The 23558-nt window shown below is 42.8% G+C and overlaps 1 protein-coding gene across 3 annotated transcripts in view; it reads left to right on the top strand.

Moving 5' to 3' along the window:
- The first annotated feature begins 9855 nt into the window (after positions 1-9855).
- The window catches only part of Kitlg (KIT ligand), a 75481-nt gene continuing 61778 nt past the window's right edge, over positions 9856-23558 (top strand). For 2 of the 3 annotated variants that reach the window (XM_051206374.1, XM_051206373.1), the window contains exon 1: positions 9856-10082. In XM_051206374.1, the coding sequence (XP_051062331.1) occupies positions 10068-10082 (15 nt within the window). In that variant the 5' untranslated portion in view covers positions 9856-10067. The remainder of the gene's footprint in view (positions 10083-23558) is intronic. The other variant, XM_051206372.1, reaches the window with a different exon arrangement.

Consider the following 23558-nt stretch of genomic DNA (forward strand, 5'->3'; position numbering starts at 1 on the left):
TTTTCCCTCCTTCCTCTCCCCCCAGTCCCTCCCCCACCCTCCATCCACTCCCCCTCCTGCCTCAGACCTTTCTTAAGAAAGACTATCTCTAAACTAATTTTAGCTAGTCCACCAATCCTAAAGTTGCGGTTTACCAATGAGAGCTCTTTCCTTAGTCTAGTGATAATGATGGATTAGCCACTGTTTCCCCCCCCAGCACAAACGCCATTCTTTCCCTTATACTATGCTCTTTGTGAATATGCCCGCACATTCTTATTTGTAGCATATTCCCAATGTTCACACATGAGCTAGATCCTAAGATGGATTCGTGTGATTGAAGTGCTTACATTAGTGTGCCCTAGTACCTGGAAATTTCTGGTAGAACTTGATGTCTACTTACCTATGGACTGAATTCTTTTGTAGAATTCTTCTAACACTTGGGTTGCATCACACTACACAGCACTACTTTGAATATAATAAGGGGAGTGGAGGCTATCATAGCAATAATGAATCCAATGTAAGCTTGCATCCTCTGTCCTCAAAAATGCCAATGATCACCTTGTTTCCATTCACTGTTTAACCCGGGTTTTATGCAACTTGCCAAGGAAGCCTCCAGAACATAGAGTAACAGTCTTGGATGGAACCAGAAATGAGAAAATGAGGGTGGGTGAAAATGGGAGATTCATGTCACTAGTGATGGTAGTTTCTGGAGCTTACAGTCCATTCTAAGCTTGGAATCGTTAAAGCCCAAACACCATGGCTTCCCTCAAGGCTTCTGGAAAGTTGGTTCAAGACTGGTCAAGCTGCACATAACCTCCAGAGAAGGAGGTCATTTACAACCCATCCGTCCATTTCTAGTGGAAAGTTCAGACAATAAGGCACATTGTTGACAAGTATCTTATCCAAATTGATAAGGGTTGTGATGATGTTGGAAGAACACATGAAAATCCATTGCTTGTCGGAGCAAGTTGCACATACACTAAAAAGGAAAGGGAGAAAAAAGTGTCGACAGGGTCTGTTTCAGATTGTGGAATTCCCATTGTGAAGTCCATCTGTTGTCTAGTTGCTTTGCCCCACTCCACTCAGAACAAAAAAAAAAAAAAGCACCATATACATGACAGGTTCTCCTCGGTTTATTTATTTTTTACTACTGTATTTATTGGGGAGGAGGGCCCCTGTCCTTGCCTCAGTGAGAACCTTAAGGCATCGGTTCTCTCTACCCTGTGGGTCCTGGGACTAGAACTCAGCTCACCAGGTTTAACAGAACAATGCCTTAACCTGCTGAGCCACCTCAAGGTCCCTGTTCATTTTTACAGGAAAATTATATCTTCAGCCAGCACATTTCAAAGTAGTACAATTATCTCTACCCCTACACACTTCATTAAATTAACCATTCCCAAAGCCATACACCCTGTGGAGACACTGGTGGTCTTTAATTGTCCTGATGAAAGAACAATTCGGCTCCCGTTTAGAAACACACACACACACACAGAGAGAGAGAGAGAGAGAGAGAGAGAGCCATACAGAACAAAGTCATCAATTAGGCGATAAGCCTAAAAGTTGCTCTGGCAATTTTTCATTTAAATGATTCTTTAAGGGACATATGTTTCAAAAGTTGAATATGAGAAAAGATCACTAGGCCCATAAAATTCCTTATAACCAAATAATTGAAAACCGACAATATCATTGCCCAAATAAATTTATCTAGTGCACATAAAATTTATCAGACATGTAGTAGGCATAACTAAAGTTATATAATAATGTGTAATTATCTGATATGTTGTGCATGGTAATAGAGAAGAGTTATATAATAAAACACATGAAAGTTGTAGAACTATAAGATATTTGAACATCCAAATGTCTTATATTGTGAGAAAATAAGATATATAAAGGCATTCCCATAATAACACATCATGTAGAAAATTAATTTTACCCTTTCTTCTTTTTAAAAGTTGTTATATAAACAACCCTACAATTGCTGGACCAGTGAAATGGCTTAGTAAAGCTTTTGTCACCAAGCCTAACAACCTGAGTTTGATTCCATAATCCATGTAACAAGGTGGGCATCCCTCAAGGGCCTGGAATGCCAACCTCTTTGTACATGAGCATACCTGCAGCAGACACATGTGAACATATTTCCACATACACACAAATAACTAAATGTTTTTTAAAAAGACCACTCATTCCATTGAGGTGGTACATGCCTACTGTAGTCCCACCAACTTAGGAAGCTATTCACTGGAACCTAGGAACTTGAAATAATAAAAGTAACCAACATGAGGAGACCATGTCTCAAAACAGAAAAAAAAATTTTTTTTTTTGTTTTAAATCACTTTCAGAGAGAGAATGTTTTCTCTTTCATCTTCATTGGCAGCTCTACTTCCGGATTAGCTGGGTTAGTTCTCCTGAGTTAGGTCTAGACAAGTGAATAGTGCCTTCATTCTACTATAAATGGCCTCATCTTGGTCCTCAGGGTTTTGTTCTTTTAGCTGCAGGTTAGTTGTGTGACTACATTTTAGCAAAATTATGTTTCAGGTTTTAACCTATGTTCATGAAATAACCATTTCTGGAATCATTAAAGAGCAGAAAACAGATCAACACAAATAGGCAAATTAAATAAAATGATCACAGTTCTTTCATCTGAAAACAAATTGCATTAAGTTAAAAGTAACATTACACTCAGTGGAGAAATGACACACAGTCTTCGTCAGGTGCTAGATGCATGCCCTCTCTAGAATGTTCCATCCAGCTTTCTGCAGCTTGTTTTATTCTTTCACTCAGTCTACCTTGAGCAATACTTGTTACTCTTCGCAGGGTGGAGGTCTGTGTCTTACAAATTAATGTCTCCATTAACAGTGAACCTAATTAAAGTTGTAAGGAATGAACAACTACTCTGCTCCAAAGAGGAAGTGATATTTGAGCCAGGCTTCGGTAATGAAAAGAAGATGTCAGGCAGAAAATAGAAGAAAAGGTGCCCCTTGCTAAAAGAGCAGTGGGCAAAGGAACAAAAAGCATACGAGAGAAAATGTTAGATACCCAACGGAAGGTGAATACCGCTATAGATGAATGAGCCCAGGAAGCTGTCTACATGTACTGTGGCCGAATTGTGAGTCGTTACATTTTATTTCCCAGGTACCAAAAATAAAAATATGTGTGCTGACAGTGAGGCTGCATGGCGGGATTTGTACACATGTAACAAAAAAGTTGGCAGCACAGTTGAAATTCTATCCACAGACAGGTGAGATTCACAAGACTTATCTAAAGAAAGACAGGGATAAGAATGGACAGTGAATTGGAAAAAAAATATTAGCAATATTAAAGTGATAAGAATGGGCAATGAGTTGGAAGAAATTATTAACAATATTAAAGTACCTTGGAAGAAATAAGTTATTGACTATTAATTGTTAATATTTGGGTAAAAACAGAGCCTTAGGAAAATGTTAATTTTATGAAAATGTACTAATACTATATAGAGGCGTTGAAATATTTGTCAACGAAGTGAACCGGTGAAAAAAATAACAAGAGTTATTTCTGTAAAGTGGAATTAGTACTTCTCGTATGTACCTAGAACTTCTATACCTAAGACTCATTTTTCCAGTGCCTGGCTCATAGCTGGTCTCTGTAACTTATGAGACTGGTATTTGGAAGTGTGGTGCTCACAGTCCTAGACATGAGATGAAATTATGCATGCAGGAAGGTATGCACAGCCTTTGGTTTTAGTGAAATGATCACGAGAGCAAACAAATGTAAAACTACAGCTGTTTTGTGTAAGGAAAGGGATTTATGATCCAGTTTATAATAAGAGGAGTTGAGCAAACGGAAGCCATCAGGAGCAGCTTCGCTGGAGAAGGGAATACAGGGTGCATTGATTCATCCCTAAATACTGAGCAGATACGTCCTAGGCAAAGACGAGAGTGGGGTAAAGTGGTCCAAGCAGAGGAAGGGAGCATATGCAAATGCACTAAGATGAGAGAGAAGAGTAGAGAGGAGGAAAATGGCTTACCTCTAGAGGAGCTCAGGATGCAAATGCCTGGGAGGCCTCAAAGGCTTTGTTAGGGTCTGGATTCTCTAGGACAAGAGCAGTGGCAAGCCACCAAAGACTTTTTGGCAAAGGGTCTTCTATAATCGGACAATGATTCTTGCCCTTTGGCCCATTGTCCTCTTTGGTTATCTAAAATGGAAATGGATGGTGCCCTTCACATACAATTTGCTTAAACAGTGCAGGTTTCGGTTCAGGGTGCCATAAAAAGCAACAACCAACAAACAAACAAACATAAAAGGTACCTGAGGCTGGGGAGGGGTCTCAATGGGTAAAGTGTATGAGGACCTGAGTTCAAATCCTTGATATGCAGGTTAAAAAAAAAAGGCATAAACACATAGGCATATAACACCAACAGGGTAGAGAGTAGGAGCAGGTTATGGGTGCTCAGCCAGTCTAGATGATGTTTCAGGTCCAGTGAGAGGCCTCGTCTCAAAAAGTATAAGCTGGCGGAGTCCAAGTGCAGAGCTCTGTCTTCCCATGTATGGATGAATGCACCTCACACACGTACATAAACACAAATAGATCACACATGTGCACACATACACATACAAATGTACACATAAAAGCCAACACATGTTGAGAATACCCACAGATGAGAATACCCACAGATGGTCAAAGAACACAAGTTAGGGCCTGTGTTCAAGACAAGGGTTTGTAACATTTGTTTTCTAAATTCACCATGCCTAACAACAACAAAAATAGTAACCCCTCAATTTTTCTATGACAAAATACCCCATGGGTTTTGTCTACTGGGATATCATCTTGCCATATGAATAGGTCCTTGTTTCTCTGGTGATAAGTACTGCATGCCTATCTATTCTTGCTGAAAACTTCCAGCTGTAAAGGCCATTATTCCTTAGATTAGGATGAGCTGACCTACAATGTCCTATTTACTATCAGCTCTTCCCAGTCCCTCTCATGTCTTGGTTCTATTTTTTTGACTTTCAAGTAAGTTGATTGGACTATGGAAATGACAGTGTGGTAATGGCGGTTAACAATGATCTTGCTGTCTTCTTAGACATTGCAAAGAAAGTAGACTTTAAATATTCTCAGCCCTCAAATTATAAGTATTGAGAGTACTGACATGTTAATTAGCTTGATTTTAAAATTTCAATGTAGGGTTAAAGAGATGGCTGAAATGTTAACAATACAGACTGCTCTTCCAGGGGACCATGGCTCAATTCTTAGCACCACAAGGCAGCTCACAACCATCTATAATTCCAGCTCTCGGGGACCCGATGCTTTATTCTTGCCTGTCTGGGCATATATATATATGTATGTATGTATGTATGTATGTATGTATGTATGTATATGTATATACATATACATATATATATATGTGTGTGTATACACACACATACATATATATGTATGTATGTGTATATATATTATATATATACATACATATGTACATGATACACGTGTGCAATTGTTACTTGTCAAATGCACTGCATTAACACTAGGGAAAATGAATATTTGACTTCAAAATAACTTTTAATTTTTCCATTTATTGTTATCATGCATGCACACATACAGTGTGTGTGGGGAGATACCCATATGCCACAGTGACCATATGGAGAGCAGAGGACAGCCTTGTGGAGTCGATGCCCCTTTCGACTTTCACGTGGGTTTCAGAGATTTCATTCAGGCCATCAGATTTGCACTGCAAACATTTTGCCTGCTAAGCCATCCCATTGGCTCACATTAAAGTCATCTTTCTATACAATGTTTGTTTTTATTCATGTGCCTGTGTGTATATCTGTGTTTCTGTTACAGGCGTGTAGGTGCCCATAGGAGTCAGAACAGGGGATTGGGTTCCTTGAAGCTGGAGTTACATCCACCTAATAGTTCTGGGAACCGAACATGGGCCCTCTAGTAAAGCAATACGTGCTTTTAATAATAGAGCTGCCTCCCCAGCCCTACAAAGTAACTTTAATAGAGGGAAACACTTGCTACGCCCCAGCTATTCAGACTGAGCACTTCTTTTTAATAGTTTACATATTTATATGCATACTCCTCCCCTCCCCGTTTTCTTCTTTGACACAGTTTTACTACATAGCCCTGTCTAAACTGGTACGAAGACTCACCTCTCACCTGCCTGTGCCTCCTCCTAAATGCAGAAATTAACAGCATGTACCACCAAGCCCACTATTTTGTTTTGTTGTCTTTTTTATTTAAATTAGAAACAATCTTATTTTATATATCAATCCCAGTTCCCTCTCCCTCCCATTCTCCCATGCCCCCCACCAAGTCCCCATCCCATCCCTCTTCTGATCCATAAGAAGGGTGAGGCTTTCTATGGGGAAGCATCGAAGTCTGTCACATCATTTGGGGCAGGGCCTAGCCCCCCCCCCCTGCACCCGGTGTGTCTAGGCTGAGAAAGTATCCCTCTGTGGGGAATGGGATCCCAATGTTCATTTGTACACGCGGGATAAATGTTGTTCCATTAGAGGACCCATAGACTGCGCAGGCCTCCTAACTGACACCCATGTACGTACAGGGGTCCTGTTTTGTCCTATGCTGGTTTCCAAGCTGTCAGTCTGGGATCCATGAGCTCCCTCTTGTTCAGGTCAACAGTTTTTGTGGGTTTCCCTACCCTGGTCTTGACCCCTTTGCTCATCATCCCTCCCTCTCTACAACTGGATTCTGGGGATTCTGCTCAGTATTTAGCTGTGGGTGTCTGCTTCTGTTTCTATCCGCTACTGGATGAAGGCTTTAGGATGGCATATAAAGTAGTTATCAATCTCATTATTGGGGAAGGGCATTTAAGGTAGCCTCTCCCTTATTGCTTAGATTCTTAGTTGGGGTCATCCTTCTGGATCTCTGGACATTTCCCTAGTGTCAGATTTCTCTTTAAGCCTATAATGGCTCCCTCTATTAAGGTATCTCCTTTCTTGCTCTCCTCTGTTCTTCCCCTGACTCAATCTTCCTGGTCCCTCATGTCTTCCTTCCTGCTCCTCTTCTCTCCTTCTCTTTTTCCTAACGCCCCCCCACTTCTCCCCATGCCCCCAATTTGCTCAGGAGATCTTTCCCTTTCCCCTTTTCCAGGGAACCTTGTTTGTCTCTCTTAGGGTCCTCCTTGTTTCCTAGCTTCTCTGGAGGTGTGGATTGTACAGGCCAACATTCTTAATACTAATTCTAGAGGAAGACAATTTATACAAAAAGCATCAATTTAAAATCATGTTGATTATTATATTACTATATTATATTATATATAATATTATTATATATGATTATATATAATATATAATTATAATATATATTATATATAATCATATATGTATTATATTATATTATTACATATACTTCTTAGCATATATATATATATATATATATATATATATATATATATATATACTTCTTAGCATAAACTAATGTTCTAAACAAGTTCATCATTTTGTAAACCGTGAACCACATGAATCATCTCAGGGTTTCTTGTGGCTGTGAGTGCCTGCCTGGCTTTGAACCTTGCAGATAAGTTTTACAGTCTGCAGGGGAATCTGAAGGAAAAACCAACCTTTCTTAAAAATCATTTCTCATTAGATCTCAGTGCAAATTGTAGGGATAAAACTTTTTTGTACATACAGCAGGTGTTTGTACGATTCTGTCTGACAAACCAAAGGCACTGAAGGGCCGTGTAAGACAAGGGTTGCTATGAGGGACCCCTTACTTTACAGGTTTCCCACTGTGGTTGCATTTGGTGCCTTTTTAGCCTTCTCGTGCTTCCCATCAAGATGGTTTGCTGCATCTTTTGGGCTGAAAGTTAAAAAGAAAAAAAAATCAATCAGTTGTAAAATATTTTCAGCTTTTCTTCTGGCCTCCCCCACCAAAAATTAATAATCTTGTAACTGAAGAAGGACTCACTCTCCCAGCTGGGAGCTCCCACAAAGGATGCACAGAGATTTACCTCTGCTCTGTTCTCCACAAACTTGCAGATGAGAGAAGTAGACAGGATATTAGCCCCAGAGTGGCCATTCTCTGGTGTTTGCAATCTGTGATTTATGTTCCCTAGCACTTCCGTCAAGAATCCAGGCTGTCAGTGGAATTTAGATTGCTAAACAATTGCCTTTAAAGTGGAAAGATTATTCTGGATAACCCAGGTAAACCAATGCAATCTCCTAACTCTTTAGAAGTGCCACAGGGAGGCAGGCCAGAAGGTAAGCATTGTGTGATGTGAGGCTCAGTTTAGCATTACTGGCTTTGAAGATAAAGGTGGCTGTGACTGTGTGAACCTGGGCAGTCTTAGAAGCTGGGAAAGGCAAGGAAATGAATTCTCTCATTCACCCTGCCTACAGAAATGTGTGTTGGCAACAGCTGATTTTCCCTCAACAAGAGGCATTTTGGACTTTTGACCCCCCCAACACTAAGAATTGTGATCTTTTACCGTTTAATCTGTGTTAAATTGTCACAATTAGCACAGTAGGCTGGTAGCACAGTGAGTGACTTGGGTATATTTCTTTTTCAACAATGGCAACTGAACCAATCAGAGCAAATTTGGAATACTTCTCTCTTATGAGAATGACTGGACTCCTAAATTTATGCAACATCTTTGCTCCAAAGGATTACTGATGGAGTTATTGGGGTGAATATTGTCTTTATAAAAGTAACCAAATGCTTCTTTATTATTTCTCAATTGAGTGTAAAAATATTGAAGTGCTTTTGGAAAATCAAGAACATTTTTATTTGGCATTTTTTTTTTTGAAACGCAGTGTATCAAAAGTTCTGGATTTAAACTATAATTCTGCACTTGACTATTTGAGAAAATTAGCCTTTTGAAGCTTTTTCTTTATCTGTAAAATGGGAAACACAGAAACACACAGGCACACACCGTACTAGGCTCTACACACTAGGTCCATAGGAAAGATTTAAAGAAATAATTTATGCATAGTTCTTGCACAACACCTAGAACATAATAACCAAGCCATCACATAATGGTGTTAGCTATTTCTGTGACCGTTACTGTGACCGTTGCATTATCATTCCTAATTTACAAACTTTCCTAGCCAAAAAGTGGACCTTTCAAAAACCCTTGCTGTGAGGACAGCACACACATTTAGTAATCTCTTTCAATTTTGTTTTTCTAAAGGCAAGGTAGGAGACACTTGAAAACAACATCTCCCTTAGTAACATTTGACCTTGGCTCAATAATTTTCTCACTAAAGAACTGAGGGGGGGGGAGAGAAAAGAGAGGGGAAGGGAGGGAGGGAAGGAGCAAAAAAGGAAGGTAGAGAGAAAGAAAGAATGTAGGGAGGGAAGAAGAGAGGGAGAGAGGGAGAGAGGGAAAGAGAGAGAAAAAGAAAAAGAGAGAAGGTAAGGAAGGAAGGAAGGAAGGAAGGAAGGAAGGAAGGAAGGAAGGAAGGAAGGAAGGAAAGAATACGGGTTAAGACCATGGCTAAACCATAGATTGTAATTAAACTTTTTTATTGTTGGTTCTATTTCCCTAAGGCGGGGCTGGGGAAAGTCTTTGCTCAGACTCAGGTGAAGTCTGTCGCTCAGCGCCGCTTCACCTTAAGGGGCAGAACCGGGACCCTCTCGGGAGCGCGGGGGTGTAACCCGGTCCCCGGACGGTGCGGTGCGAGGTGAGCCTGCTGCAGAGCTGGGACTCGCGCCGCGCGGGCAGCCGCTGCAGGTTGCTCAGCTGCGTCCCAGACGCCCCGCGCCCGGGTGGACTCTGGCCAGTACCCAGGCAGGGGACGCACGAGGCCCGATCTGTCCAACCTCCGGGACGATCCCCGCCCTCCAGCGCGCCGCTCGCCTCCCGGAGGCTCCGGAAGGGAAGGAGGCGTGTCCGGAGCGGGCGGGCGGGCGGACGAGGGAGCTATATAAACAGCGCTGGCGGCGCAGCAGTCCGGGCTTCATTTGCTGTGTGTCACTGGGACCGGGAGTGCCGCGGGAAAGCCACGGCCGAGGACGGGGCGCTGCGCTCGGGCTACCCAATGCTGGGACTATCTGCAGCCGCTGCTCGTGCAATATGCTGGAGCTCCAGAACAGCTAAACGGAGTCGCCACACCGCTGCCTGGGCTGGATCGCAGTGCTGCCTTTCCTTATGAAGAAGACACAAGTGAGTAGGGCACGCCCGGGAGGACCTCAAAGGCTTTCCAAGAAAATCGCACCCGGAGCTCCGGGCAGCGCGGCGCGTCCTGGGACCGGCAGCCGGGCCATGTGGGGCTGCGCCCGCCGGGTGAGCCAGGAAGGTGCGGGGGAGGCAGGCGTGGTGTGCCAGCCTGAGCTTCCCCCCCCTTGGGGGGGGGGGTGAGCCCGGGAGCTGGGGAGCGCCAGGGGTGAGAGGGAGCTGGTGGCAAGTTTGCAGCCGCAGCAGCGAAGTTTGGAGCTGTCAGTCTCAAACCACAGATGCAGGCTTCGCTCTTTGGCCAGAGAGTTCGAGTTATCACCGGGAAGGCCTTTTTTTTTTTTTTTTTTTTTTGCACGGGAGGTCTTTCCCCGTGGATTCGGTGAGATTATGAAACAGCTTCCCACGCGCCACCCTCGCTCGCTCTCGCAGTCAGATCTGTCTGTGCAGTCCCCAGGTGGGCGCGGGACGCGGTGCGGACGCGGGTGCAGCCACTGGAGTGAAGCCAACCCTGAGCTCCTAGGCGGCTGCGCCAGGCGGGGTGCAGAACCTGCCCGGCAGGCGGGGAAAACTTGGCAGCCTGAGAAGTCTGCCGGGTTCACAGCTCTGGGTGGGCCCTCCAGAAAGCTCTAGATGGAGTAGTAGTGCTTCCACACTGCATGACGCCCTCTCCCATTACAAAAGAGTAAAAGTTCTTTTTTCTTCTTTTCTCTAATGTGCACCTCCTAAGGGTAGTTATTGAGATAATGCCCAGGATCGCTAAATTGCCCTTTATGCATAAAACATTGCCCGGGGGTACAATTATGTCTTTTCTTCCTTGACGCACATATCTGGCTGCGGGTTTGAAAGAGCCACTGTATTAGTATTCTTCTCTATAGTCCCTTTGGCCCTCGCAGTTGCTACCTCTTCGTGGTTCTTCCTTTCCGAATTGTTCTATTAGCTGCAGCAGGTTGGCTAAAGCTGTGCTTTTTACACCGCCTCCCTCCCCCCCCCCATTCTGTGGGTGATTGTAATTTCTGAAATGTATGGAAGGGGATGGGTTGGTACTCATCTTCAGCTTTGATCAAGGATCAGTAGAGGTTGCAAGGAATTAATTAAATTAGTCATACAGCGTCTTATTTTAAATAGATAGCTAGACTTGGAGACGGACCCATTAGGAAATAGCAAGAATAAAGCACATATCCCTGGCTTGGCAAGGAATAGGGGAAGAGAGCATGGGCTGACATACTAGAGGTGTTCTCACCAGAACACTCTCCCTGAGTCAGTGAGGATGGGCGAGAAATAGAAGTCAGGTATCCGTCCCTGCATGCAGGTTAGTTTTTACCCAAGGCAGCACACCTGAGTACCCTGAAGTATCCTTTTTTGAGATGCGGATGTTAACGATTCCTGCAACAAAGAAAAGTTTTTGCTGTGATTGCTTGGCGAGTGCTGTACCTTCTGCCTTGTGCAATAATAAACAAGGGCGGGGTACCTATTTGTTTTTTATAATAGCATCTGCTTGAATGAATAATGGTGGCGGCTCTGAGTGAAGCAGCCTCTGGTTCAGGAAGAGAGCCCCAACCTTCTTATTTAAACAAGAAAACAGGAGACAGGCAAGGTTAATGTCCAACACGCCAAAGCCCAGCAATGTGCTATGGGGTCACTTTGAGAGCCGGTAGGATTGATGATCCTTGCACCCTCTTTGCAAAACAAGGGCGAGCTCTGTAATCGCCTTTCTCGCTTTGATGAAATGGCTGTGTAAATAGGATTACATGGAATAATTCCATTGAAAACTAGAAAGAGGTAGATCTAGCCTGAAATACTGTGGCTGTGGCATGAGTGACTCAGTGCTGCCGACCAGAGATATTTGAGACAACTTAAGTATTTTAGAAATGTGACCTGTTAGGACCAAGTTAAAGTGCAGGCCCCTTTGGGGGGGGGGTTGCTGTTGCTGAAGGGTTTGTAGGCAAAAGGAGGGCAGCACTCTCATTGAATGAAGGCATTCATTGTCTCTAATGACCTTCAAGGTTTCCTTTAAAGGATACTTCTAGCAATTCACATCCTTGTCCCTGAAAAAGAGGACACTGGGAATAGCACAAAATCAATAAAATAATCCATGGCAATGAAGAAGGGGATTAGATTCTCTTTCCTGTCGTCAAGTCTCCTAATCCAAGAGTCACAAAGGAATTTTCTGCCCAGCTCTGCATGCGCAGGGCATGGTGTAAGGGAACTGCACATGAAGAAAGATTCCGTTTTGTTTTCCCTTTTTAATTTGATGTTATCTACACCTAGGAGGAAAATATTTTTATTAAATAGTCTACTGTAAATATGGGATGATTAACAACTTCCCTTGTTTGATATGCTCCCATTATCCAATAAGTTGAAGGACAACTTAATGATAATCTCTGAAAGGACTTTAATCTAAATTATATAGCTATGGCGTGGCAAGATCATGGGGACACCAGGCATTTTGAGCCTCAGTCAAGCTTAAATAAGTGTGAAAATCCCATCAGTGGCCACTTGGGGCTTCATGGATGTCTCTTTGATTTACTTAGTACCAGTGATAGACGTCTGTATTTGGGAAGTACACACAGCAGTCATGCTGAGTAATGGAGACAAGCAGTTATGTCTTAAGTCTGTAATGAAGAATGTGGTTTGTATTTTTTGAGCTCTCTCTCTCTCTTTGTGTGTGTGTATGTGTGTGTTTCCCATGTTGCATGAATTTATGGTATCTAAAGAAAAGTGTGAGTCTGGCTTAGAAAAAGTATCACTCTTAATAAGTTAACTATTGTTTATAAAAACACAGGACTATAATACATTACATTGCAATTGAGAGGCCATATTGCAATGCCAATAGTGCAGTTGGTGTTCATGTTTATACCTGTTATGCTTGCATTTTGGTTTCCCTACAGATTTCCAGAGCTGTTGTGAGTGCTGTCAATGTCAGAACTACTGAGACAGGAAAGATCTGTCTTAAAAACAATGCAGAAAGGTCTATTTTAAGAACACTGAAGCTCTCGGAAGCAACAAATTGAAGTGTAGCTTTTACTATATTAGAAAAATACCCTCTTTTTTGCCTATGATGATGGCAGCAACAATATAGGAAAATTAACATATTTGTGAAAAGAGCATTTTGAAATCCCGTCCTTGCAGTCACTCAGTTTTCAGTGTGTGTTTCCAATAGTCCTAATTTATGTAGCTTTTAATTGATACATCCTGCCAAGACGTTGAGAAGCAAGTGCTAAGTCGATTACATTTACCATAAAACGGGGAAAATAACCATATGGAAATCTGAAAGTTGGTGCCAAACCAATTAAAATTGCTAAATTTTATTTATGTCTAACTGCTGATGTGAAGATAGCAAATTGTGAGTGAACGTTTGTTCTTTAATGACAGGTGATTGAAATCTTAGCGCCTCCTTAGGTAACATTAAAAATAAAATCCCTGCCAAAATAGCTTGGGAAGTTTCTTTCATGTTCCTCTCCCCCCCCCCCCCCCCCCCCCCCGTTGGTGGAGAACCTCAACACCGTAGTGGGAGATCTCCTGGCTCTAGCCTGTGAAGGCTTAGGCTCCAGTTCCTGTTCTACCACTTGGGAGATAAATGACCTTAGGCAAACAACATCTTGGGATTTCCTTTTTGTAATCCATATGATATTGCTAAAATTGTTGTAAAGATGTTTCTCTGATGGTGGCTAAAAGGACTAAAGGGGATAGATACTAGTCCCTGTCCCCGCAGAGTAGCTCACTGTGAGTACAGTCTGAAATACATTCCTGACAAGGGAATTGCCTTCCCTCCACCTTAAAAGCCCCAGGAAAATGACCTCTAAGGCTGAGGCTGAGTACAAGCTTGTCTAAATCTGGGTCCTTTAATTCAGTGCCTGGCCATTACAAACTGACAATCTGATTATCAGTTGTCCTTAACACAGGCCAAACCAGGAGAGCCCAGAAACTAGGATGGTGGGGTGGGAAGCTCTCTCAAGCTTTCTTTCAGGTTGAAAGTGAATGAGAGAGGTCTAGGGTGGGAAACAGAAATGGGGGGGGCATTCCTTTGACTTACTCTCCAGTCTGTATATGTGCACCAAGTTTCGTCTTCGATGGTTCTGAGGGTCTGTCTTCCTTAAGACTAAGAACTGCTCAGCTTCTTGCCATTGCTCTTCTCAGTGAGGATGCATTCATTCATTTCTTCTTTGCTGCCTTGACCAGGCAATGATCAGTGATATTCCCCCCCCCACCTCACCCCCGCCCTTATCCATGTTTGACTCCCCGCCCCCCACTGTAAACCAAGGTAAGGCATTGGGATATAAATCTCTGCATGGAGATCTGTTATCTGTTCGGGCATGTGAATCACCAGAAGCTGCAAGGAGTCTGTGTTTGGTCTTAGTCACCTGTGTGGGGAAGAACAAGGGGACCAGATACTGGGAAGTGTTCTCAGAGCTCTTGTGTGCATACAGGCTCTGCTTCATGGAAACCATCAACTCCAGCCCTGATGATTTATAGATGCAGTAGATGTTTTGCCTTTTGACTTAATTATGGGCACACTGAAAACTGTTTACAGGGGACAGGGCTGGCATTATCATTATCCCTCCCTACCTATTTCTGTCTGTCCAGAAAAAAAAAGAAGGTGGAGCACTTTTCATATAATTAAGCTCTCCCTCTCTCTCTCTCTCTCTCTCTCTCTCTCTCTCTCTCTCTCTCTCTCTCTCTCTCTCTCTCTCTCCCCAAAAGCATGATATGTTTCATCCAATGTGTTGCCTGTGTCCTTTGGCTGTATTTTACTGGCTGTTTCTAGGCTGACACATTGGCTTGGCTATTAGGACACTGTGATATTTTCTCTTTTTAAAATGTATTTATTTATATTTCATGTAAATTGGTGTTTTTCATGCATGTATGTGTGTATGAGGGTGTCAGATCCCCTGGAACTGGAGTTACAGACAGTTGTGAGCTGCCATGTGATTGCTGGGATTTGAACCTGGGACCTCTGGAAGAGCAACCAGTGCTCTTCTGCTGAGCCTCTGTGTTCTTTTCTTAACCTGAAACTATTTGAACCTCTCTGTTTCCTCAACTAAAAGAAAGGAAAGTAGGACTAGTTATTTCTAAATGCTTCTGCTTCTAAAAATCCATCTGTTCTGAAATACTTCTAAGAGAGACATCAGAACCAGCTGGCGTGGGAGCTTCCTTTGGTTTTGAGATTTATGTGGCCATTGCTTCAGTGTGAATACCGTGGATTACCATTGTTTTGTGATGATGCACCAGTTGATGGGGAGAGATTTAAGATTCAAGTTTAGACTGTTCTTTGGGAATGCCTCCTGCTGCTTGTTATTTCTCTGAAACAAGAATGGTGTTTCTAATTGAAGGAGACCTCCACTCTCGTCTAACCTTTTGAGTTCTCTGAGTGAGGATGAATCCTAAACAGAGTCAGACAGCCCCACGGCATACATTTTCTGACATCGTGCTTCCCTGTGCCTTCCTGCCAGGCTCCAACATCTGTATGGGGTGAAAACAGAAAGACAAATCTGGCCATGTGGCAGAGAGAGCCAGAGGAAGGGGCTTTGTTTTGTCTAGGTACGTGACCTTGGACAAGCCACCGAGTCTTAGTAACCCTAAATAGTATCCAGGAGTTAATGCTGAGAAGACAGTGGAGATGAGAGGCAGTAGCTGAGGTCGTGGAAATGGACAGAGCTGGGAGCCTTGGGGGAAGGCTAGCTCTGTAGTGATGTTTGCCAAGTCCCTGCTTGCCTCCGCATTTACCAGAGTCCAGAGCGCCTCCAGAGCAATCCCCCTCCACCTCACTTCCCTGGCTAATATTGGATACAGGACCCAGAGCTGGCAACAGATTTTCTTTAGATGTCAGAAGCCATGGTTCTCCTTGTTGACATCAGAATATTTAAAAGCCAGCTGGACCTTCCTGCAGCCAAGAGGCTAGAGATTCCTCTGAAAAATTGTGCCATGGTAATGGCAATAATGCTCAATTCCGAGTGCTGCCAGAGAGTAATGAGTTGCCTATTAAAAGAAAGTTCACAATTGAGGCAACACTCCAGACAATTGAAAACCAAAGACAGCAATAGCAGCCCTTTGGCTATGGGGTTGGAGGCTTAGCACTTGACTGGGCACCTGTGGCTCTTGGCTATGCTTGGCTCTCTTGAGGGCTGCAGATTAGAGCCCGGCTTTGTTGGGAGGGGAGCGATTAGGTGGCCTTTGTGTGTGTGTTCTCTGTACACAGACTGCAGCTGAAATGTCTCTTAGTTGCCTTGCAGAAGAATGCCTTTGCCCTCTAGGATGACCCTGGAAGAGGGTGAGCAAAGAGCACAGGGCAGCCCATCCATCCACAGTACCCACTTACAAAATAAGGCTGGGTCATCTTTGCAGACAGGGCATCTCTGGTGTGTCCCCGTGTAAACCCTGGAGGGAAGAGCACAACCCTGCATGGAGGGTGGCGTGGGGGGGGGGAACGGTAGGGGATTTGCTTTGTACACACATGATTCTGTTGCCACCAGAAGTTCATCTTAGGAACAAAAGCCCCATGGGCCCATGGGTACGTAGAACCTTCTTCTTTTTTGCCTTGATGTACATGAAATCCCTGAAGCCAATGAACTTCTCCATTGCAGCGTGCTTACCGAATGCCAGGGTGAATCACATCTCATTGCTGGCTGGTGTGTGTTTGGATGGACTCAGACAAGATTGCCGCCCACACTCTAAACTGCAAAGTGGCTGATGCATGTGGGGTGTCCCTAGGTAGTCTACTGTGATGAGCTTTCTGCCGGATTCTGGGGTGTCCCCACCCCTCCCCATTAGCCATCCTGTGAGAACACACCGATCCCTGGGTTTGGAAGAAGAAAGTTAATAGAGAAAGCATGCTTTTGTTCTAAAGGTCTTGCTACCACCTGTGGTCTGTCCTGTGTGGGCAACTGCGTTTTAAAACTCAAGTCACTGCAGAATGATAGCTGGATGAGCCCTGGAAGGGAGAGCAGAGGTGTTTCCATATAAACTAGTTTATAATATGATCTAGAAAACCCAAGCCCAAGGATTGCAAAACAAGCCCCAGGAGTCACGTGCAGAGCCATTATTTATGCTTCCATATAAACTCACACTTTAGCACTTATGAAATAATAAACACATGAGGCATTTCCAGTTTTCACAACCAAGTCAGACCTCTGTGGCTGTTTTGGCCTGGATTTGTGACACAACTCAAACGCTTGTGTTTGGTAGGCCTCGCTGGTGCTGGAGACATTTGGTGCATTCTCCTCAGTGGAGAGCCTCCACCCTATCACACAGGTCTCTCCTGTTGTTAAGTTGCAACTGAGCAGATGAAGGGCTGGTGCAATTTGTTTCCAGATGGTCCTTATAGGGGCTGAATGGCAATGGTCATGAGCAATGAAAGGGAGATATTAATATTTACATGAAATTAATTTTGTATAAAAATACAATTTGCATAGATTTTCTATTTTTGTAACAAATTAGAAGTTGGCTTTTGTGTGTGTCTGTGTGTGTGTTTCATTTAAGTCCTTCCAAGGAGAGTAGTTCTAAACCTTTTGTATGTGTTTATAATGTCTAAAAGCCACAGTGATCTATACCATAGCATAACTTAGAAAACAATAAAAACCTCTTTTCCACTTTTAGGATTATGTTTGGTAATTTACTGAGCTTCAGAGTTTTATTTTATGAAAATGTACATTTCACTGTGAAGAATTTTATTTTTTAAAAAAAAATCAGAAATAGTTTCTAATACTTACATCTAGTTTTGAAATCTACCATGCTCCCAGTCTTTTATATGAGTCAACATTTTAAACAATTTAGATAGACTCTTAGATGCAAAGTTGATTTGACCACTTATTGTTAGTACTTCTGTGAACATGCCCACGTAGGATTGATGCAGCCTGAAGGACTGAACTTTGCTATAATCCACATAAAGTATTAAAGTGTGATGCTATTTCAAAGTTCCCACCATTGCCTTAGAAAACCGAACCATTCTGGTAACAAATAAAACATGGCAAAATGGGGCTTAGTAGGAAGTAGTTCCAGAATTAAGTAGTTCCTTTCACTTTTCTCCTAGGAGGTAGATGTCATTTCTTTTTAAATTTCATTATGCAGATGAGGTAACTGAAATAGGCATTTCCTCCGTGAATTTGTGAGATTGTCACTATGGTCACTGGAAGAGATGCGGTGTGACTCAACAAGCACATTCGTGTGGCTTGTGCAGTACTTTGGAGATACAGATTCTGTTTACAGGGACAGTGAGGAGAAAGCAAAAGTGATTCAGACAGTGAAAACAGCTGCCAGAAATAGAATTTGAAGAAAAAAAAAAAGTCATAGTTACTGTTGCCTAGCAGAGTGGTTAATGGTAGATGCTCAGTCAACACACAAGGAAGTTAACGCAGATCTGATGATTTGGGTTGTTGACTATCGGTACAACTGTTTGCAAACTTTTCTTTTTAAAAATACTAAATTTAAACATGTTTTATATGCAGATGGTTTCATATGCACATAGCGCTACAGGCTACTCTGTCCACCAGATATAGCAATAATCTTCAGTGACCACATGAGTGAAGAGAGCTCAGGGTGGGAAACATTATTGGCTTTGTAGACCTCAGTTAGTTTTTCCTCTCTGAATTTTACTTTCCCCATATTTAAATGGGCAGAAGTAAATATGAGGTAGCACATCCATGGAGAAAATCAAACAACAGACTGTCCTAGCAACCGGCACTTCACATATGACCATTTCTGTGAAAGGTGCCCAAAGGGGCAGCTGCCTAAGAAGCTAACGAGCAGTTCACTGCGTAAGGATAATTAATAAGACTAGTTATGAAGTTAGTGTATGTTGAATTTAGCATGAAAGAGACACTGAACCACAGACTACACAAGATATTCAAGCAAAACTATTTTGAAGTACACAATACATTGGCATGATGAACACACCCTCCCTCCCCTTGCCTTTGGCCAGTCTTGAGTTTTTCAAAATAAATAAAATTCAGAAAGATTCAGAACATTTGCCTGGGATTGGTGGAGGGGATGCAAGGAAGACTAAGGGTTTAGACCTGGAAGCCCCACCTATGAAATCCTAAAGACTAAATCCCTCTTAATCACTGACATGGCACACACCCATGTTTACACACATGCGTAGAGACACCACCTATGCCTTAGTGCTATGCCCCCCCTAGGCAAGGTGCTGAAGGCTCAGTCCCCAGCTGTTGGGAAGGAGTAGAGCCTTTCTGGGGTGAATGTTGTGAAAGGAAGTGGGATCCTTTAAAAGTCCATGTTCTTGAAGGGAGTACTGGCACCCAGGAGCCTCCATTCCGGGCACCCATAAAGCAGGCAAAGTTGAGTTAAAGCTTCCAGCTAAGTGGAAAATATGCTGATTCCAGCTCCTCAGGGCCAGCCACAAATGTCAATGGTTATGTTTGAACAGGGCTTGCAAGTCAGGGATCCTGGCCTTCATAGGCAGTTCTCCACCCCCACCCCACCCCCACCCCTGTTTCCGGAACTCTTACATGGAAGCTCTGTACCCAAGCCTTCTGACTGTTGTGGGGGAGGCCCGCCATAAACTTAAAAATGTCACTTTACTTGATGGATTTGGCATCTTTCAAATGAATAGTACTTGAAAGGCGGGGAAGCAGATTTTTAAAAAATTTTTTAAAATTATGCTTCTGGATAACTCATTGGAGAAAGAGGGGTGCTGTAGAGCTTATGTGTATCAATTTGCTCATACTTTTTTTAAAGACAAATAAATGGCCACAGTCAAATAAGGAAACTCTTTTATTAAAATTCCTATATGAGTATGTCTGGGTTTTAAATCTGTAATTCATTTGTGTTGCTTTGTTCTTTACTTAAGGATTCCATACTTACTCAGCAAAGACCACAACACAATTAATTTAAGAGACTTAAAACCTAGCACCAGGATTATGGGCCTGCAGTGCCACGCCTGATAATTTATGTGAGGATCTGAACTCAGGTCTTCATCCTTGCACAGCAAGCGTTATACTGACTGAGTTTCTACCTGGCCCAATGTGTAGCTTTTTACCGACAATTGTTCCAGCATCCTTAGCAACACTATCACCATGTAACTAGTTTGTAGTGTAGTGGGTGGTGAACAGAGACTAGGCCAAACAGATGGTCTGTTCTTTCATGTGATCTCCCTGCCTCAGTTTCCCCTTTTGTCAAAGAGGGTGAATGTGCATTTCTCACAGGAGACTATGAAGGACGAAGCCCACAGAAAGCTCTTGGGCCAGCGCCTGGTAAAAAGGAAACACTGGATAAACACCCAGGGTCGTTACTATATTAGCACCAAGAAAATGGGAACGGTGTGTCCGTCTGTAGTCATGGCTCATTTCCTAAAGAAATCAGTTGTCAAGCCCCGCCCCGACTGTGAGGTTGAACGAGAAGGAAGAGTGGAAGCTTTTTTAAAATCCAGTCTCAAGAGAGTTTACCAAGAGCAAAGTTCCTTTTCTGTCACTTGCCCAGGGTCACAGAGCTCGTCAGTGGTGGGCTGGCTCGTGAACCAGGTCTGTATCCAAAGTTCACATGGGCCGGGCGCCGGAAACCTGGGGAGGGGGGTCCCGGGGAGGGGGAGGGAGTGGGGGGGCTCAATGTTAACCTTTTCCCATTTTGACTCAGAGTGTAATTCCCTGCCATTTTTTCTTTTTTTTTTTTTTTTAATCTGAGAGACGTCATTTTTAACATCTGAAGAAATCCACCTAATTGTTGAGGCAGAGTGGGAAGAATGTGGCCTTTGTGTTAAAGGCACCTGGATTTTCCTCTGGCTCTGACTCTAGGTTCCTGTGGGGTCTTAGGCAATGTGTTTAACTTTGCTTAACCTTTCTGTAACCTTAGGCAAAATGGAGTGATGAGACTTTGTAGCTTCCCTTTCTTCCTCCACTTATTTGTTTTTCCTCCCCCCCCCTTTCCCTTGTCCCTTCCCTCTCCTCCCCCCTTTAAATTTAGAAATAACATGTATGCATGTGATGGACTTTCTCAACATTTTTCTACGATAAGTATTTTTGCAGAGCTGGGGACACACAGCTCAGTGGTGGAGTGCTAGCCCAGTGCTATCCCTAGCCACAAACAAGCAAATAGGAAGAAATCTTTCAAAGCTAACAAGTTTCCTACTATAAGGGTAGCGAGCACATTCTGTATTTGTGGTGTTGACTGATAGCTTGAACGTAGCGGAGCAATGTAAGTGGGATTTAGAGCCAGAATGAGGTGTATATCCTACCTCTGTCAATCATTTATGTCATCATATATGATTTTCCTTCTCCAAACTAGATCTTCATCTAGTTCAGTGGTTCTCAACCTTCCTAATGCTGTAACCCTTTTATAAGTTCCTTGATGTTATGCTGACCATCCCCCAACTATAAAATCATTTTTGTTTTGACTTCACAACTGTACTTTTGCTACTGTTATGAATCATAATGTAAATGTTTGATATGCAGATAGTCGGATATGTCAAACCCCCTCCCCCTGGTCAGGATGCATAGGTTGAGAACCACTGGTTTGGATGATCAGGGTAACTTACAGTTAAAACACAAGATTAAATGAGGTAGTACAGGGGAATTGCCCAACTTAGGTGCCCCTCTCTGTAAGGAGGGGCATTGTCTGCCTACTCTGTCAGTTTACTCCATGTGTAGGATGGCTATCATCCTGTAAAAGCTGTTCTCATTGAAAAGCAAAGCAAGATTGTGGGCAGTATGAAATGTGGGCTGTGTCATTCATTACGAACAGCCAAGCAAAAGGCGTGGATGTCTTGTAAGGAAGGATGCTGATATAATTTGTTGAGAGTAAAGAGAGGCAGTGATGACTAGTAGGGTAGTGTTCTACAGAAATGTTTTGTCCTATTCTAGGGCAAAAGGCATATTATTGAGAGTTACGGGGACAATTCAAACAGATTATTTGGATACCTGTTTATTAAAAATGAGCCTTAACGTCTTCTTTTTCTTTCTTAGTCTTCTCTTTTTCTCCCTTCCTTCCTTCCTTTTTTTTTTTCTTTTTTCTTTTTTCTTTTTTTGTCATAGAGGCTGCTTTTCAAAGTGAGAGCCTTTAGGCACATTATTTTTCTAATATTTAGATTTTTCTCATTTGTAAAATGAGGTTAGAGTCTTAATTCCTAAGGCGGGACCCATCATTGAATAACTAAATATGCAATGGGTTAAAAACTGGTTCCCAGAAACCTAGGTAACTTCTTCATGTTTCCAGTTAAATGTATTTTTTTGGGGGGGGGAGTGTAATGTTGTTTAATTTTTAAAGTGTTACTTTAGTAACTGTAGGAGACACAGTTTCAAACATCCCTCTTATAAATTCATGTTCTGTTTCTTCTCAGTGAATTCTTTTTTTTTTTTTTTTTTTTTTTTTGGTGCTGGTGATTGAACCTAAGGGCCTCACACATGCTAAGCACATGCTGTACAATTGAAGTAAACCCCAAGCCTCTTGCCAGTGGTTCTGTTGAGAGCTTGAGGCCTTAATTGTGCAGGTTAGTCTTGGAGTAAGTTTTGTATCAATCAAGACAGACACAAGTTTCTTTTATCAGTCCATTACTTCAGGTAAACAAGCATTCCGTTCTTTGACTGAACATTAAATTGTTATGTTTCTTTGATGGTGTGCTGACTTGTCCAAAGCACTCGTGAAAGAGAGAAAACAGCTCCTACTTTATAATCTTTTCCAATCTCAGTTGTTTTTAAGGGCTCCTTGCCTGAGTCTTTGACTACAGACTTAGGATACCTTTGACTAAACTCACCAAGCCATGAGTGTAAAGTCATTTTGGGCTCAATGCAAAGACACAAAAATTCCAACCAAGAAAAAATAGGTGGGATATCTCTCATGTATGATGTTGGTGAGGTGGTGGTGGGTGGTGGGGGTAGTGATGGGGATGTCATTGATGTTGGTGGTTAGTGGTGGGTAATGGTAGGTGTTGTTGGTTGTGGGTAGTAATGGCGGGTAGTGGTCTCGGATGTTGATGAGTGGTGGTGGTGAATGGTGATGGTGAGTGGTGATGGATGTTGGTGGGTGTTGGTAGTGGTGGGTGGTGGTGGATGTTGGTGGTGGTGGTAGATGGTAATGGTAGGAGGTGGTGGACATTAGTGGGTGCTACTGGTGGTGGATGTTGGAGGGTATTGTTGATGGTGGTGGTGGATGATAGAGGTAGGTAATCTACTTGTGCTGTCCTCCCCTCAAGGAAGAGAACAAACAAGACACTCTGAACATGCCTATAAAGGGCTTAGGAGCAGAATGAGATTTTTAAAGAGCTGGTTACCCCTTTTCCCAAGGGTCTGGGTTGCCCTAGTTTTTAAAGGGAGAACCCAGGAAAAGCAGAATTAAGACTCTGCAGTGCAGCACAGGAGACTCCCTTCTAAATTCAAGTGTTTTGTATTGCCCTGTAGTTTGTTACGGAGAAGATGTCCATCTCATTAGAGGCAAAAGGAATAGTGGGTTCTGGGATCTTAGAGGTTCTCTGTAGTGTGCACTGTCCAGAGCTGTCTAGGCAAGGCTAATCTATGACTAACC

The sequence above is a fragment of the Phodopus roborovskii genome, unplaced genomic scaffold, assembly GCF_943737965.1.
Source record: "Phodopus roborovskii unplaced genomic scaffold, PHOROB, whole genome shotgun sequence".
In the NCBI taxonomy this organism is placed as follows: domain Eukaryota; kingdom Metazoa; phylum Chordata; class Mammalia; order Rodentia; family Cricetidae; genus Phodopus; species Phodopus roborovskii.